This window comes from Xiphias gladius, chromosome 9 (assembly GCF_016859285.1).
Source record: "Xiphias gladius isolate SHS-SW01 ecotype Sanya breed wild chromosome 9, ASM1685928v1, whole genome shotgun sequence".
Taxonomy (NCBI): Eukaryota; Metazoa; Chordata; class Actinopteri; order Istiophoriformes; family Xiphiidae; genus Xiphias; species Xiphias gladius.
Genome location: NC_053408.1, coordinates 18,658,343 through 18,677,212, shown reverse-complemented (window position 1 = coordinate 18,677,212; position 18,870 = coordinate 18,658,343). Strand labels below are relative to the sequence as shown.

The 18,870-nt window shown below is 40.6% G+C and overlaps 1 protein-coding gene across 1 annotated transcript in view; it reads right to left on the bottom strand.

Moving 5' to 3' along the window:
* Positions 1-18,870, bottom strand: part of cacna1g (calcium channel, voltage-dependent, T type, alpha 1G subunit) — a 254,326-nt gene that overhangs the window by 43,602 nt on the left and 191,854 nt on the right. The window contains 6 exon segments of the mRNA XM_040135842.1: positions 6,394-6,607; positions 6,818-6,907; positions 7,054-7,185; positions 8,446-8,572; positions 16,111-16,295; positions 18,418-18,486. Coding sequence (XP_039991776.1) covers positions 6,394-6,607; positions 6,818-6,907; positions 7,054-7,185; positions 8,446-8,572; positions 16,111-16,295; positions 18,418-18,486 — 817 coding nt within the window.

The following is an 18,870-nucleotide window of genomic DNA, read 5'->3' as shown; positions in this document are numbered from 1 at the left end:
TCCTTCCATCTTCAGTCAAAATCTTAATGCGCCTCCTCAATCATCTATGCTCTTTGTTCCTCTTCTCCTCCTATCCTCCACAAATGGCTGCTCCAGTGCAGAGCAAGCTGAAGATAAGAGTCCACATGCTCACACACAAATACACTGTGCATGACATGCACGCCTACACACACAAAAACCTTATTCTCTGAGCGCTGATTCCCCTAACACAAATATAAAAGTACCACACTGTGTGGACACCGTATTTTATGGGTGCGCTTTGTGTTTTTGAAACTTCTGTAATTACCTTTGGGTGAAAATATCAAAATACTGTAAAATCCTTGTGTCCTGAGGCAAAATGCAGCATAGGATCAACAAAGTGGCGTGGGGTTGTTGCTTCCCCCTCAGACAGTCGTCCAGACTGAAAGGAGAAGGGATTTGGGGATGAGAGCTGCTCCTGCATATTTTACAACCTGTTCAGCAACCATCTGTTGCCTGACACACTCACATATGCACACACACACACACACACGCACGCACGCACGCACGCACGCACGCACAGACACACACACACACATTTAGCACACACACAAGAATACCTTCAATCACAGTCAAGTCTACCTTCCAGCAGTGTGCCCCTATTTAACACACACTGCAACTGGTAATATATGTGCAAACAAAAACAAAGACATAACCACAAGCATACACACACAAACTTCCATAATGTAGAGTTAGTGAAAGGGTTGTCATTATGTAACACACCTCTCAGCAGCTCCCACCTATCAACAATACCTTAACCAGATTGCCATGGAAACTAGTTGTGACAATTCAGCCACATGTGCCAGCACACCAGTCAGAGTGGTCAGACAGCTCTGAGATGACCTTTATGCCAAGTAAGAGCCAACTGCTGTAAGCAAACCTGCTGTGGTCTTGCTTAAGAACAACTTGTACCGCTGTAACCTTTTGGATACAGTGTGCTGCAGAAAATCAGCCAGGAGGTCGAGAGAAATTTATGCAGTTTGGCAAGAGCCTTAATTCTATTTTAGATCATGATTCAATAATGGTATCCTACGGATGGACGTCTGATAAACAAAAGTTGACTGTTCTCCACAAAAGAAAATATTTGAAGCCATTTGAAGCCTGAGCTGTGGAGACTGCAGCTAGAAAAACCAGATCCTCTAACCGAGTTTGTTGCTGTGTAATTTACTATGGTTACACATTACATATTTTGGTACTGGACGTCTTAAATTAAGCTTTTAAGTCCACACAGACTCATGGGTAGAATAACAGAATGTTCTTGTTTGAATTTCTGGTCCATTGCCCTTTAATGGAATCCAGTGACCTTTAATAGAGGATGCTATTGTAGGTTGTTAGCAACAGAAAGAAGCTGTTGATCAAAGATGACACCCCTTGTACAACCTGATCAAACTATCTTATCTGGCTCTCTGGCTCTAAATTACAGTAAGAGCAGTGAGCTGAAGTTACAAGGTACAATGAGAGAGGGACAGATTATGTTAGTCAAGTTTAAAGGATAATTCTGAGTTATCAAAACTTGGGCCTTGTTATCACAGCTTTGGCCATCATTCCGTTGGCCAACTCTAACTATAACATTGTACTCAGCAAGTTCATTGTTGAGATCTGGGAATGCAGCGACATCAGGAATGTGCGCAATTAGTCGATTAAATGATTAAATGTTGCTACCCTTGGTAGTCGGCACCAGAAATACTAGTTGGTTAATCTAATTTTTAACATTTTATTAATGTACAACGTCAGTTAACTGTTGCGTCTAAGATGTTAAGGCAGCCCCTCTCTCCCCACACTAATGCTATTGATGTTGTAAGCAAGGAGGTTGTAAACAAGCAAGTGGAAAGTGGGACAGAAGACATCTCCTAACCCAAGCGTGGTTTGGCAGTATTTTGATCCAGAAAATGAAAATAAGGTTGCATCTAGGCTGTGTCAGAATAGACTGGCATGTAACCACCAGACTGGAATGCATAACCCCAATTCAGCACGGGCATGTGGATGTTAGCCTCCCTTGAAAGAAGGCTGCTGGTGCTAGCACTGATAACATTAGCCAAACTTGGCAAACCAATATGACATCGATTACCTGCAGATCCTGTGATTCTGCTTAATTTACGAATAAATTGTGCTCAATTTTGACTGTTTTCAAAGTGTTTTCTTACTATTAGACTAGTCAACAAATCTAAATTTAAATTACTTTTTAATCGACAGAGAAATTAGTCATTAGGAACATGTTTAAGTGACGTGCTAAAAAGAAGTTTGATAAGAAAGAAACACAGGCATTTATATGATCAGAAGGGTTAGCCAAACTGATTTGGAAGAGAAAATTAAGGGATGTAGTAAAATTATTGCCTATACCATTTGTTGTAAACATTAATCACAGTTTACAGACCTTTTCTGGCTCAAGTTTGACCTTCACAACCTACCATACTAGTCAGTGCAAACAGTTGCCCTCTTTATTATTACCAACATTTCTAATGGACTCACTTTTGGTTTTTCTTTAAAATAAAGGGGCTAAGATAATTTTGCTAAACTGTTGACTGTTGTTTTTAGGATCAAGGGTTGGCATTGTCAGTCTGTCAGTTGGTCAGGCCAGCACTTCGGTCCAGACTGAACAGCTATTGAATGAATTGCCATTCAAATTTTTACAGAGATTTATTTTCCCACGGGATAAATCATAGTGATTTTGGTGAATCTCTTACCTTCCACCATGAGGCTGACATTTGTTGTTTTGAGTGAATATCTCAACATCAACTGGATTGATTGCCATGGCCTTTTAAACAGTCATTCATGTGCCCCTCAGAGTGAATCCTAATAACTTTGCTGATCCTTGAACTTTTCATCAGCTCCTTCATCAGGTAAAAATATCAAAGGTCCTGTGAACATCTGTATGTCCTTTTTTTTTTTTTTTTTTAAATCACATCAGCATGAAATTTGACTTCTGTGTGAAAATGGAAAAATCTGCTAATCTGATCCGTGGAAACATGCTAACACTAACAAATTCTCTATTTGGGAGCCAATATCACCAGAAAAAATGAAAGCTGTCAGGACATCCAAGAGCTCATCAAATTTTCTGCTCTAAAGTCAGCTACAGGTAGTTTTATTAATCCATTCTGGCAAACTGGCACCATTGAAAGTATGCCGAATTAGCTATTAGCAGTTCCTGTTTGCATAGTATCCATAGATGTACAGACAACTATCACTGGATTATTTTGATTCTGAAGAAAACTTAAAAATAAGAAGATTCTCAGGCAAGTTCTGAAGCATACTTTTTTCTTTTTCATCTTCTGGTCGTTTATTTGCGATTGACACTGGGAATACTGATGTCCATGGTAAGTGTAAGTCACAATGCTTCGCGTTTCATGTTTGTGTGTTAAAATTAGCCTATGATTCATTTTCACCTCACACAGTATCCCCCTCACATCTCTCCCTCCTTGCCTTCCCTTCAACTCTCCCGTGCCCCAGCATAGCTATTACAACCATATCCTGTTATTTCCCAATGTTAAAAAACAGTCCAGAACAATAAATTAAATTATAGAATAGCACAGTGAATATTTTATTCCCCACCTCCCCCTGTAATGTTAATTCTGAAGAAATGGGGCTTTAGTCTGCTTTTTAACCACACTAACAGCATGGCTCTAAGGATGGCCATGTCAGCCTGTTGGTCAGTAGATCTTTCTACCACTTTGGTTTATACTGAAATATCTCAACAACCACTGAAAGGATTGCCAATGCATTTTGTACAAATAGTTATGGTTCCAAGGAGATGAATCCCAATGATTTTTATGATCACCTGACTTTTCATCTAGAGCCACCAAAAGGACAAAATTTTCACTTACTCAATGAAATATCTCAACATTCACTAGATGGATTGGTACAAAATTAGTTAAAGTCATTCATGGTTCCCAGAGGATATAGTCATTGCTTGTCCTGTCCTCTAGAACCACCATGAGGTTGACAAAATTGAGTCCTAATTAATGTGTTTAGTCCTAATTACAAAATGTTAGCATGCTATCATGCTAAATTAATATTGTGGGCATGGTAAATATTATAACTGCCTACCTATTTAGATTAGTCTTAGCCCTGTTACAACCTGTTTTATAATCTCATTCCTCATGTTTCTTGCCCTGTCAAACTTGGTTGTAGCATTGTCACCATGTTCCCAGATTTACAGAAGTAATTATCATAGGACTATATTTCCCTTGGCTTATGAAGAAAAAAGAAGTTATGGAATCCTTTACCTGAGAGCAAGTCCAACATTTGTTGCTCCTCAGTACCTTTCCCTGTCTCACCCCATCTGCATTTCAGTTTCCCTGCCAACCTAACTAAACCAAAGGCTTCTTCTCTTGTGGTGGTGGTGCACCAGTGCTGTGCTGTGGACAATGGATGGATCGCGGACGGTGTGGAAGAGCTGTGAAAGACAAAGCATGACAAAGAAAACAGGTAACAGCATGTCCAGCGGACTAAGGGCTGATGGGATAGAAGCAGGGGGGCGTGGATGCGGGATGGGGCCCTACCTCCTGTGATCATTGAACTTAGAACCCTAGCCACCATGGTTGGTGGTCGTGGTCAGTGGTGGTGGGGGGGTTTAAAGGGACACACAGAACATGCTAGAAACTCTGTACCTTTCAATGTGCCTTCAGAGAGGGCCCAACTCACCCCCGGAACCAATAAATCTAGAGGAATGAGACTGTGTTAGTCAGGGAGAAGCAGAAGAAAGCAAGGTAGGAAGGATGTCTGAGAGTTAGAAACAGGAGAGAGTCAAAGAGAGAGAAAGAGGGAAAGAGGGATGGAGTAAGGCCAGAAGGAAGCGATGAAAGATTGAGCTGGTTTATGTTCCTATGTTTTGTCTTTCCAGTGATTCTGAGTCCAGTTCTTTGGATTAATACTTTCACTTTTTGTTTTGTAATGATGAAGAAGCTGTTGACTCTCCAAAAAATGTTCAAACCAAAGCAGACATTTACAACCATCTTATAAACTGTATTCTATTGAGTAACACAAGTAATCATTCTCTTTCTATAAGCAGTCTTGCCTTCTGTGTTGCTATTTTGCTAATAAACCCACATCTAGCCATTTTTTTCACCTTAAACAACACTGTTTTAAAAAAAAAAAAAAAAAAGGTTTCCTGGCCAAAAAAATACAAGAATTTTTAACCAAAAATCAGAAAAGGAAAAAGCAAAAACGGAAATGAAGCTGTCAAATATGAAATATGAAAGGCCTTCTGTGATTTCAAGAAAACGAGAAGGGCCTCTTGAAGTATAAAGTGTACATGTGTTAGCGTGTGCAAGGATCTCGGGGGTTTCTCGATTGTCAGATACCCTTGGCAGACGCGTCCTGAAAAAGGGAGATCAATTTCCATCTGTATTTCTCAAGAGCTGAACGGAAACATTCCGTTTATCAAATAAAATTAACATATATAAGGAAATCAAAAAGAATTTTCTTTCAGCTTTAAGAAACCCATAGTGTCCACTCCTCCTCATAGAAATATAAAAAAGAATGTGCCTTTGGAATAAGTGAATAAAATACTGTAAGTATAGGCACCAAATTCTCAAGAAGGTTAATGCTAGCAGATGCTAGCGCTTGTGTTTTTGGGTGTAGGAGGCAGTGGAAAGAATTAAAACCAAACCAAGAAGTTTTTTCACCAACTCCTATACAGCCGGAGGGGAGGGGGGACAGGCAGGGAATCAACGCTAACTCCTACAAATCTCACCCAAAGTGATCTCAGATCTCAGCTACAGGAAAACTAAGGGGGAAACTCTTCCTCATTTTCTTCCAGATTTGGTTCTATTCCTGCCCCTGCGGCTGTACTAAACCACATGCAGAAGAGGGGAAGGGAGGGGGGTCATCTCCTTTTAGATCAGGGCGATTAAATGATCAACAACTCCCCCTCCCTCTAGCTCTGTATACCCACCACCATGCAAGCCCCATCTGTCAGCAATCACTGGGCATGCTCCAATGGGCCATCCCAAGCACGGCATCTACGGTAGACCAGGCAAGGTAAGGGAGGAGGGAAAGGTAGGGGGCTAACACCAGCAGTCAGCTATCCTAGTTCTGCAAACCAACCAATTATGGAAGCTTTTCTTAACATCCAACTTGATCAGTTTTCTGCTGGAAATAAAGAAGAGCATCCACAGTCTGTAGCAGAGTCTGCAGATCCAAGGTAGGTGACCCCCGGAATGCAACAAAAACTAGGCAGTGGGCGAAGAAAGAAAGAAAAAGACGACGGTCGAGGGAAAAGGGAGGGTTCTACTGCAGAGTAGCGACTATTGTTGGTACCAGCTCACTAATTGCGTTCTTCCAGATTCGGCCAAACCAAATCAAATAGCAAAAAGAAAAAAAAAGGCTCAGGCTCAAATCAAGCAGGACTCAGAAAGATGTGGAAAGACTACCGACCAGCCAGCTCCTTCTCCTTACTCCGTCTCTTTTTCTCCCTGCGTTTCTGTCTCTTCTCCTCTCTGCGCTTGGCCTCCTCGGCCTCCTGGTGGCGCCGGCATTTGTGGAAATTCTCCACCACCACGCCCACGAACATGTTGAGCACAAAGAAGGCCACGATCAGCAGGAAAGAGATGAAGTAAAGCAGCATCCATGGGTTGTAGTTCAATTCTGGCTGAAACAGGAAAAGAGGATTTTATAGATATTCAGAGGCCTTTTTTTACTGTGTGAATATAATGAATTCTGACTTATAAATGACAGAGAGTATCACTAACCATTTTTGAATGGATGGCACCAAATACGTTTCTTCAGTTATAGCTAAGTGATCTGCCATGACGTGCCCTGGACTTATTTTACATCTGTGTGTTTCTGTGTTCAGATTTACCTGTTTGTCAACTCCAACAGCATCCAGTCCATTATACATAATGTCCACCCAGCCGTCTTTTGACGCCAGAACAAACAAAGACATCAAGGCCTGAGACAGAGAAAAAGAAGAATGGGTAAAATATGTAAATACCAAAATGACAACAAAGGTTGTAAAAGCGTAACATTCGAGCAGTTTATCAGACCATTAGTTTGTGATTTTATTGATCAGAAGTCTTAGCATTTCTGAGATCGTACCTGTCCCAGGTTGTCAAAGTTGTACTTGTGTCTGACCCATTTGTAGTTGGCCTGCAAACAGTCTGACCTGTTGGTGATGTTCTTTACATGAGGTTCTACTCCTTGACAAAAGAAGAACTTCCCCTTGAAGAGCTGGGGAAAGACAACACATATATGGTCATTATTTTCGAGTGAACCTCAACAGAACAATGATTCTTAAGACTAAATTACACAATTTGAGCTAAGTTTGGCTTTAGAAATTGGGGACGGGTAAAATATGTAAACTCAGTTGGAAGTAGGACGTTTTTCAAATCCATCTTAAGTTATCCTTCATGACTGCATACATTGTGATTAATTGGTCATTACACGGTCATTAATTAATGTAATACTCATATTCCCATATGTATGTTAAAAATTCAAAATTCCCTATTTGTCTTTCTCCAGACTGTTTTTCATAGCTGCAGTGAAAGAAAATGGAATTTATGTACTAAGAGGACCTTAACCTTACAAGATACCCACTTGACTTAGCTAACACCAACTGGGAAAGCTTTGGTTAACCTTGAGAATGTGTTTTTTTTTTGAATATAAACTGTATACATTTTGTATCAGGTACTGTACCTTACCACCTAAGCTTTTTAAATAGATACATTATATAAAAAGACCAATAATGTGAACAGAACACGGCCTGGCAGAACCTACTGCCAGGCTGTGTGACTGCCCCAGGATGAGGTTATAATAAATGTAGGGTTAGAGCATTTGCTGGGATTAGAGTCTGCCAAAAATAATACTTGGAAATTGAAGTACAAAATAGAGGAATGACTATTTGGTATAAAATGTATTGCAAAAAAAAAAAATTGTAGGTCATCTGAATGATCAGGCTTGTATTGTCAAAATCTTGAACATTTTCAACATCGGAGGTTAAGGGTACTGCAGTGGGTTTTATAGAAACCTTATAGCTTCCAATCACTGCTTCATGGTATCATCACAACCATTAACCCTTCATGACACTACTTTACTTGGACAGATGGTCTACGGACATAAACATGCTGATGACGGATACACAGGAGCCTGAACTACGCCAAGGGCACAGAGCTCATTGGTATAGATTGGTCCTTGGGCTGTTAGCCATGAAAACTCCATTGCGACCAGATAAGCATACATAAGTGTCTTGGCATATAAGTTATAATTTGGAGAGTGCATGGAAAAACAATTTCTCTGCTAAGATTCCATGATGTATGTACTACCAAAATGTATGTACAACATTTGTCACGTCAAACTGTCAAGCATGGTAAGAGGAGGGTAATGTGTCTGTGTCATGGCTGTCTAGACTGCAGCCTTATTTCCCTTTTGTTTTCTCATTATTTCTGTCTGTATCCTCCCTTTCCTCACACTCTCCTCACCCTTCCTCCTCACCTGTACTCCCAAGATGCCAAAGATAATGAAGAAGGCGCAGCAGATGACCACAATGTTGCCGATGGGCTTCAGTGACGACATCAGGGTCTCCACCACCAGCTTCAGCCCTGGGGCTCTGCTGATCACGCTGGAAAACAGCATATAATAAGATATTAGTGCACTGTATGTATGCGCATGTGTGTGATTGTGGTTGTTTGTGCAGGGCACTCTTTGCTCACTTACAATATAGCTCAGACCAGATGGAGCGGGGAAGCCTGCAGCGTTCCAACCCACAACCTCCTCAGACCCCCCACATACCCCCAGGCCCTCACCCTGTGTGCACACACACTTAGACACACTTTCTTTTTTTTCTTGATTTCCCACAGTTGGAAGCCCTTTTTTCTTATGTGCCCACATTTCAGAATTTTTCCAAACCAAAACACTTTTTGGCTCACAGACAAATAAACTTTATTTTTCAGTCACTCCCGCTGTTCTTTAAAAACCATCTTTTCCCCTCTTTTACACCTCTTTCTGCTTCCTTTCATTTCTGCAGTCAAGGAAACAGACACTTCTAATTAAGCCAATGGACTGATGAGGATGTTTAATTGGCGCCAGCATGGCACCCGGTACTGTATTGCGCTGCAGCTGAGCTTCTCCGGCGGAAAAACACACACTCATACTACATAAAATCTACCAATCCACCCTCACTTATCTGCACAGGCTTTCACACAGTAAACACAGATGTACATGCATGAGCCCACACACAGCACAAAAATGAAACATGCAAACACCAAAGTCAATATGATGTGACTGATAAGATCATACATTAAAAGGCCTGAAAAGAAAAAAAATATCAAGACAGACAATGAAGCTGTCGAAGTGATAATCTGCTCTGCCTTCATCTATTTGTCTTTGTCTGCATTGTACGTTTTCCCCTGAGCAGACAGTTGAGTGAAGGAATGGTCAATAGCACATTAAGAGTAGACATGAGATAATAAGGACCCAGGACTGTCCAAGGCCACTGATCAATAGCCCTGATCAGAGAATAACGAGCCTATGGCGACGCCTCATCCCTCTGCAACTCACTGCCTCTCTATTGAAAACCAGTTTGGTTGCAGTGCTGCTGCTAGCCTATAGAGGGTGCTAGTGCTCAAGAACTGCTTGTGCTTGTGCCTGCAGCTGCAGGTGATGCAGTTGAGATGTGAGTATCTGAAAATCTTTCCATTGATTGGCATTTGTCGTGAAAGGCAGTGATCAAAGTCCAGCTTAGGTGTTTTTGTCCCATCTTTTCTGAGCAATCAGACAAATCTCTTTAAAGTCAATAAGAAATGCAAAGATTTGCTTGCTGAATTAGTCTAGTCTAGTCAAATGATTAGGTATGTATGATGATGTTTCAAAGGTTTTTTTATTCCCTTATTCATTTAAATGAGTTGATCTAAGTCAACTGGTCACCCTTTCGTTGTGCCTGTCTTTCTTGACAATTTACAAAAGTTAAAAAAGTGAAAGGAAAAAGCAAAAAGAAGAACATGCATAAATATGGGTGAAGAAAAGAAAAGAAAAGAAAAGAAAAAGAAAAAGTGAACTTTGTTGGGGAAGTCAGGGAGCTTGCAGAGTCCATCAAGGACAGAAGCACATCGTTTACCGCCGTTTTCCACCTCACTCCCTTAGATCACACATTATGTGCAAAAGAGATGTTTCCACACAACCTCTCTGCCTCTTTACATCATGTTCTCCTTTTGAGCTCCACTCTGACAAATAAAAGGCTTATCAAGGAGGGGAACGAGGGAGAGACAAGCCTCTTATTATGAGTCAATACACTCTGATGATGCAGTACGTGAAGGACACACACTGCGATTGGCTTGTCTCCATAATGCCTATTTGCATATGACAGGAAAATGAGGATGAGGAATAGCTGGATGGAGGGAGCCAGAGGGAGAAAAAGTTAGCGCTCGCTAACAGCAGTTCACAACATGTCCTTTTTTTTCCTGCTATACAAAGCGGGAAGGAGCATGCCGCAATGCACAACACCTGCACACATGCACCACCCATCTCTCTCCTCCACCGGCATATCCCTCCCACTGAGGAAAGAGAACAACAAGTAGGGCAATAAGTGGCAGGCGTGTTCCCACAGTGCAAACACTGGGTGTAATTAAGCGACGCTGGGACATAGAAATGGGGAATGAGGAGAGGAGGGCTGGTGAGTTGCGAAGATATAGATAGATTAAAAAAACAAGGCAGCTGCTATATTGCTTTTTTGTCTAAACTTTCTTTCTCGCTCAACCTTGGTGCAAACATTTCTACCAGGTCTTCTCTCTTTCAATATACAGCTGTCCTTCCTCTCCAGCTCTCTCTCTCAAACTTTAGCACTTACTGTTCTTGGAGCCGTCGCTAAAAAAGGAAATGTAAACTGTAAGTCAATGCATTCCGGTGTCACACAAACATAGTCTAAACGTCATTAGGAATGGTAATTATGTGCTGATTTAACTGGCCACCATCTGCACTGTTAGACGCAAGGGTAAGAAAACATACACACTAGTGAGACAGCACAGAAAGTAGCCAGTATGGTGGCCTCGGGGTAATTACATCATCATCAAGTGATGGATGAGCTCAAAGGCTGAGGGGACAGGATTCAACCACAGGGGGGGATTTATCAATAAATAGACTTATTGGGCTGCCCTGACCTCACAAACATCACGAGGCTTTTTAGATTAGTGTGACTCCAAGGAAGCCTGGGAGTGTTAGCCTGTACTTTTAATGGACATACTGATGGGAGATGGGGAGGGGTTGGGATGGGTTTTTCTAGGTTGCAGCTGAATTTTCAATAAGGTGTAGGTGGTGTTGGGTGACATAAAAGTGCCATTTGGTGACACAGGGTACTAACTTCTGGGCCTTCCCTGAGGCCTTACCTCAGCTCAGGATGTGGGCTTGATGAATGACTACAGAGGGGTGTTGTGTGTGTATGTGTGTATTGTATGTGTGTGCGTGTGAACTGCTAAATAAAGCTGATGTATCATTCTGTCATGTCCACAGACGCACACACACACACACGATCGTGCATTCCTTGGGACCACCCGCTCTTGTGCAATGTAATGCCGTCATTGGTATCTGTACTGAGAAGCAAGCAGCAACAGACGACTGCACACAAACACATTTGCAAATACAAAGCCGCCTGCTTGTTGCAATAATACTCATACAACGCATGTAGCAACCAATGCAAGAATACGCACGATAGTTCCGTGCAAAACTTAGTTTTATGTCACATGACATAAAACTAAGGTAGACATAGTTCAAAACTCGGCTGCCAAAGTGACAAGCTGCCATGGATTTCAGCCTTTGAGCACATAAATGATTGTTGATTGATGATTATGCCCGTGTCAGCATCAGCAGCTCCGATGCTTCCCGTGTGAGCCCCATGTGCACTGAGCTGCCAGAGGGGAAAACACAGACAAGCTCATACTTAATTCAATCCCCCAGTGAGTGTGAGTCTACCGCAATCGAACCGGGATGACGACGAGCTGCAATTGAATCTAACACAGAAGCTTTACGGATTACAAAGCTGCATCAGCCTCGTGGTGTGTTTAACAGGCACATTTTTTTTTCATAATTTTAGAGAGAAAGTTTTTAACTTTTTTTAGTTTTACTCATGACAATTGCAAAAATATTGGTAAAGACATTATGGCCTGATTCTGTAGCCACTAATATTTTTTTTAACTGCATTTAACTATGCAGTTTTTCAACTGTATAAGCACTTACTAACTTAGATCTACAGCGTAACTTGCTTTCTTTACACAAAATTTAGCCTATAAGCCAGAGTTATGACTGAATATCCCACGAACTGTCCTTAGATTCTGATTCAAATATTTGCTGAACTGTGACTGGTGCAGGCAAGTTTGTGACCTGTCACCTTTTCCTGACTGAACCCAACCCTCTTCAAACCAGCGAGGAAAGCAGAGAAAAACACAAATACAGAAATCTCACATGAACTAATCAATTACTGGATCAATTACTTAATTGTAATGGATTTCACTAATAATGAAGATTGAGATTTTGTTTACCGAATTTATGAATCAGCAGAAAACATAAAGTTTCAAAATTCTGTCATCATATGTAGGATAGTTACCAGGCAGATTTTGTTAGCATGTGTTCCATCATACTGGTGACTGGTGGCTGAGATTTCTCTCAGTCAAATAAAGACGGTTCAAACTGTCTCTCACTTTCAGCCTTAATAACTTATGAAGCAGTTTTTTATTTTTTATTTTAATCCCCATAAAGACCCGCATGAATAAAAGTGAAACAAGGCTACAGATTTTAGGCGACAGATTTTTTTAGCACAAGCATCTAGCGGTTATTCCTGGTATTGCCTCTAAAGCTTTGGCTTCAGTGATGATGGCACTTGGTGGTGGTTGCTAGGAGGCTCCTTCTCAATACTATAAGATTAGAAGATACTATAGATACTAACACTCTTTAAGGGAAACTATGACTACACTAAATTGCAACTAAATGTTTCCACAGATGTAGTCATGCACATTACGATGCCTCTGTGTCCATATTGTAATTAAATCTTCAAATCGTAGCTCTAAGATGGTGCTTCGAGACACAGGCACCTGTCCCCAAAAAACCAGGGAAGAATGCGAGTTTAAAATTCTGTGCTCATTGAGCTAGCTTGGCTAACTCGATCTTAGCCCACTTCCCGCAAAAGTGGGAACTAATTTCCAAACTGGCCATTACTTGTTATGTTAAATGAGTGAAGACTCAAAAAATATGCTCATTTTTTGCCAACTTTTTTGTCAAAAACAGGTAACTAACAAACAGATCCAACCTTTATCTTAATAGTTAGATTAGGTGTGCGCTGTTAAGTTTTGCAGAACAACTTGAAGCACCAACGTGCCTAACTCTAAAAGTGCTGTGGTTCCCAAAGGGATATTTGTTGGAACCCAAGCAGTAATTCCACTCTGACCAGACCAAATTATCTCAAACAGGGTTTTAAGTACCAGCAGTACGCCATAATAAAGCCATACTGTATGTGCAGCAAACTAATAGCTTAATACGCTGGAACCTTTAATGCTGTCTTCCTGCTTTTGGATTGAAAGTTAATAACTACCTTAAAAATGATTTTACAGTATTGCTTTCCTGTAACTCATCTGCAGCCTCAGAGGAGAAGAGAGCCAAGCTACCAGGTTTTCTTTTCCTCTTTCTTTTCTCACTCACTCTCTGCCTGTCTTCATACAGTCTTCCTAAAATTTCTCCCTCTGCCGTTTTCCATTTTTCTCAGACTGGAGACATCACTCCCTAGAGAAATGGTTGCCCTTTGCCCCCAAGAATATTTCGCCTAAACTTAAAATTTGTCCAATTTCCTCCTGTAATTGCTACATATGTTCTAATCTGACTGTAAAACCTTCCCTACTTGACACTAATACAGCCTCAGCCCGGCTGCCCTCTAGGGATTAAATGAGGCAGAGTGCACAGCAGAATGACTTAGAGACAGAGAATTCAGGAGCAGTGACAATCAGGTACTCGTTTCAAAGGCTCTGTTTGTCACAGTTGCACAAGATCTAATTAGAAAGTCCCTTGAGTGACAGCAAGTTCATTCTCAAATGTCACATTCACATTTAACTTGCTAGTTTAATGTAAAATTATAGTTTTTTTTAAACTAATAACCACAACAGTGGTGACCAAGCCAAATTCTGGAGTATGTTGAAGGACCATATGTGTTATCAACCGCTTAAATCTACATTGGTTATAAAAGAACTGTACCTACCAAAGTAATTGCTGAGATTTGGGAACATGGTGAAATCGAAAAACAGTCCAACAAGGCAATAAACACGAATGGTCAGAAGATCAGACAGGCGGTAAACAAGTCAACAGCTCTGCCAGATTATATATACCACTTTACATTTGAGTCAAAACTGAAAGTGAGCACACCTGAAAGGTGCAATTAATGCAAAGCCGACAAGCTAGTTCAGATGGTCACATATACCCAGTTTAGGTACATAAAAAATGTTCTGCTCACTCTTTTCCCACCAGAGACTATGTCCGCATTGAAAAGCCTGAACAACATGAAAACGCCTAAATCTCTTCTTCTTTGCCCTTTTGTCAGCTGGCAAAAAGTCACGGCCCACATCTGGTAAACACCTGGACAGGCAGCCCAGGTGACCAAATCATTATTTCATGGTTGGGATGTCTTTTTTTTTTTTTTCTCACAAAATCAGCGTAATTACAGGTTAACAACAGCAGCCGTGCTGTATCATTGGCTATGTCGATGATTAAAATGTGTAATTACAGAAAAAGTTACGTGATGACAGAAGGCTGTCTTCTTAACTTTCCTGCCACACACTGCGCACCTAAGATACACACACAGCCGGTTACTCTGCTGAGCGACAGCCCATTACACCTCCGTACAGTGTCCTCCTGCTCTCTGTGGTCACCTAGAATAATGCAGTCAAATTCACGATATAGCTGTTCTCGTTTAAATATTTTTCTGTTCTGTTAATGTATTCAGAGCTGAATACATTATTCATATAAAAATGTATTCCACAGGAGTTGGCTGACTGAACGGTTGTAATGACAATGAGTCAAAGTTGAACTAATGGATGGATGTTTACAACAGACAGTTTTGGTGATAATTTTACCATAGACTTTTGTTTTTTCTTCTAAATAAGTTGGGCTGACATGGAGATTTTGTTTAAAACGTGTATGATTGTCTAACTGCTTGTGTTTCTTACCCATAAATTCATTACCTAGTTGAGATACACTAACATTACAGTACAAGCTCAAAGAAGAAAGAAACACTTGGAAGGCAGAAGGAGCAATAGCCGTGTGGGCAGCAGATTTCAATTTCATGTCAAAAGTGAAAGTTAAAAAAGCAAAAAGAAGATCAGCGGTGTTTAGTGGGTAAATGTGGCAGGACGAAAATGAATATTTGATTTTTGTGCTCTTCCTGAGAACTGTGATAAATATTCAAGAGAGGGCAAAGCCTCAAGAGCACCTCTTCACGAGATGAGACACCAAGCATGCGACTGTGAGCCAAATCAAGCATGACGCCACACACGTGCAAGTACACACCCTGAGGCTAAAACTAAAGGACTGCACACACATGTAAAGACTCCGCCAAATATTACACAAAGACACACATTTTTCTTTTCTCTCCCAGTCTTTCCTTGACTCTCTGTCTCTCTCTCTCTCTCACACACACACACACACACACATACATATTTAGAGATACGGGTACAAAAACAGTCTCCAAATTGGTGATTTCCGCCTTATTTCCGCTCAAATAAACATAACTGTGCAATTGTGTACACACTGACAATAACACATGCGTGAATGGACTCTAAAGTAAATGCCTACACACACACCCACGCACAAAAAAATACACATAAATCTCCCAAAAGCTCCATGTCAAAGCTGAGAGAAAGCCCACTTTGTTCATATCTGAAACAAATATCGACTTCGGGAGACTTTATCATCCCATGAGTTTGGGAAATGGAGAGATTCCAACATATATACTGTACATGGGGTCCGGTTGGTACTTGCTTTGTAACTCTTCACCAAGCATGTCCAACTACTGGTTTGTGTAAGCTCATAAGACCTCATTTTATCTTCATTCGATCAACAGTTTCAGATGGTCTGTCCTCTCAGTGTGTTTGTGTGTCTCTTAATTTCTGTGTCCCTGGGAGAGCCACTTACCGTAGCGGCCTGAGGGTCCTCAGCAGCCTCAGCACACTGAACATGCCCAGAATATCGGTACCCCTCTTGGAGATGAAAGACAACAGGATGTGAATAATAGAAATCATCACCAACATCCCATCCAGAATGTTCCAGCTGCTCTTCAGATAGGCCTTGTCCCCAAAACACCAGCCCAAAGCTACGATCTGGACACAAACAGGGACAGAGAGGCATGACACATAAACGTATAGCAGAGTGTACATGCTGTATGTTATTGACATAGCCGATAACACCAAGAGTAAACTGCTGTGGTACCAATTTAGTTTGGTACATTTAAATTAAGTAGTAACTCTAGGGCATAAAATGATACATGAATCGGTAATTCAGTATCTAATGTCTGTCTCTACAATTGCAGATTTCAGATCAAGTCATCTTTTGCATTAATTATTATAGGTTCCACTCATCATTTATTCTTCCATGAAGCAACTTGCATTCCAGAAAATAACAGACAATGGCTGACTTTGTTTTTTAGTTCAAACTTATTAAATCAGGCCAAGACAACTATTTCTGCTTCATGCAACTGAGGAGATGAGAGAGCGAGACGCAGAAAGTGAGATAGGGAGAAGATCATTTACATTAGTTGATGCTAATCAGTTCATAACAGTAGATACTGTATATGAATAATGTGTCTGGGGAATCATCAAAGAGGTCCATTAAACTATATGAACACAGACAGGTCTCTGTGATAGTCCAGGCAGCTTCCATCGACCCCCCCACTTTGTGTAGCTGAGTTCAACATGGGAAGGTATCAATTGTTACATCTAAAATTTTAGCCGGATATTTATGCTACTTTATACTTCCACTACACTATATTTCAGAGGAAAATATCACACTTTTTACTCCACTACATTTAAAATAGTAATCCCACAATGTCTCTGAAATTAGCAACTCTATTTTTATTAAAACTAGTATTTAGAACTTAAGTACCACTACAACAATGTAAATATACTCCATTATGAGTAAGTCCAGCATTTAATATGTTATTTAAAAGTGCAGAAGCGTAATTTTACCTCTTTAGGCCTTGAGCAGTTAGATAAAACCATCTGGGAAATTTAGAGGGCAAATGTTTCTTTATGTAACTGCTAACAATAGACATAGACAACAGCATTTTGTAAAATAATGGATAATTTAACCTCTTGAGCCTTAAGTATTTATCTGTATAAAACCATCTCAGAAGTTTAGAGGAGAAATCTCTAAGGTGGAAAAATAAATTAACTCATTTTTTAAATGCTGGACTTTCACGTAATAGAGTATTTCTACACTGTGCAATTCATGTGCATGTTTATGTAGGTAAAAGGTCTCAGTAGTTCTTCCACTGCTGACAATGACATATTCATCACTTCCCCTAAAGAGATTATTTCGAAACTAAATGATAAATACAACCAGTGGTCTGTTTGTGTGTGTGTGTGTGTGTGTGTGTGTGTGCAGGCCCTACGTTCCTGAGCCCAGCAGTTGCACTGGGACCAAAAATAGAGACAGAGGCTTTGAATGAGCGACACTCATGAACTTTCCTCCCTTCTACCTCCGCTTGCTCCTGCCCACACCTGCATGGACCTCCATTCAAAGCTGGGCCATTTGAATACTGGCGAGACAGTCCTCCGCTTAGCATTATGAAACAGCACTGTAAGCGTGTGTGCGCACTTTGTTTGTTCACTGTCTGCCTGACTCTCAATCTCTCATTCTCTTCCTCTCCATTCCTTCCCTCTTAACTCTGTTTTTTTTGTGTGGTTTTTGGGTTTACAGTACACACGGGTATCAGGCAGACTCTATATTTTCTCTGCAGCTTTGTGTCAGAGCGGCTTTTGGAGTCTGGGTCAGGTTTCTCCAGCTTAAGTAAAATTTTTACATTGTGAGTGAACACAGATGTGTCACATCTTGTTTCTCTCAAAGCTCAGGAGAAATGAGAGGTGTTGATGTGAGGCAACCAGTGTATTTAATTGTACCAATAAATCCTCAGCTACAGAATATTTTGTGACTTGAGCGCTAATCCCAGCTGAATTAGAAAGAACAGAGGTCAGTCATCACTTCATGGAAGAATGCAAAACAAATATATACACCTTCAAAAGGATAAACATAAGAAGAAATAGACCATAGGATGCAAATCAAAGTATGGCTAAAATCACCGGCTAAAATCACCACCATCTTTTGAAAAATCTGCACTGGGCTTTAGGAAGTGAGCCATGAGGAAAGAACACCTGTGGCCTGCACTCTCACAGTGAGGTTTTTACATCGGATGCTATGTATCAGTTGAAATCCAAGGTCTCTTACCTTTATAGTCATCTCGGCCACAAAGATCGCCGTGAAGATGTAGTTGGACAGTGTAAGGAAGAGCTGTTCCTGCCGAACAAAAAGAGCAGAGAGACCTGGGTGAGCTAAAGTACATGCTAATAGTTCTAATTGTTTAAAATTCACATCTTTGTTATAAGCATGATTTTTTTTTTACTGTGTTTTTTCTTTTTCTGCTTTTAAACTGATCTAGTGTAGTGCTCAATAATGCATGAGGGAGCTATATTTCCTCACACTGAAAACTTGTTAGTACAAACATCCCTATTGCATTCACTAATGATGGCTGGCAGGCAATTATAAAGTTTAACCTTTATTAGCAGTGCAGTAAGGATTTAAACGAGGCATCTGATTTGGTATTTAGGTTTGAAATCTTATGTTTCTTTATACCAGTTAAAAAAATCTGTCAATGTTAACCTTATCCTTTTGTACTGCAAA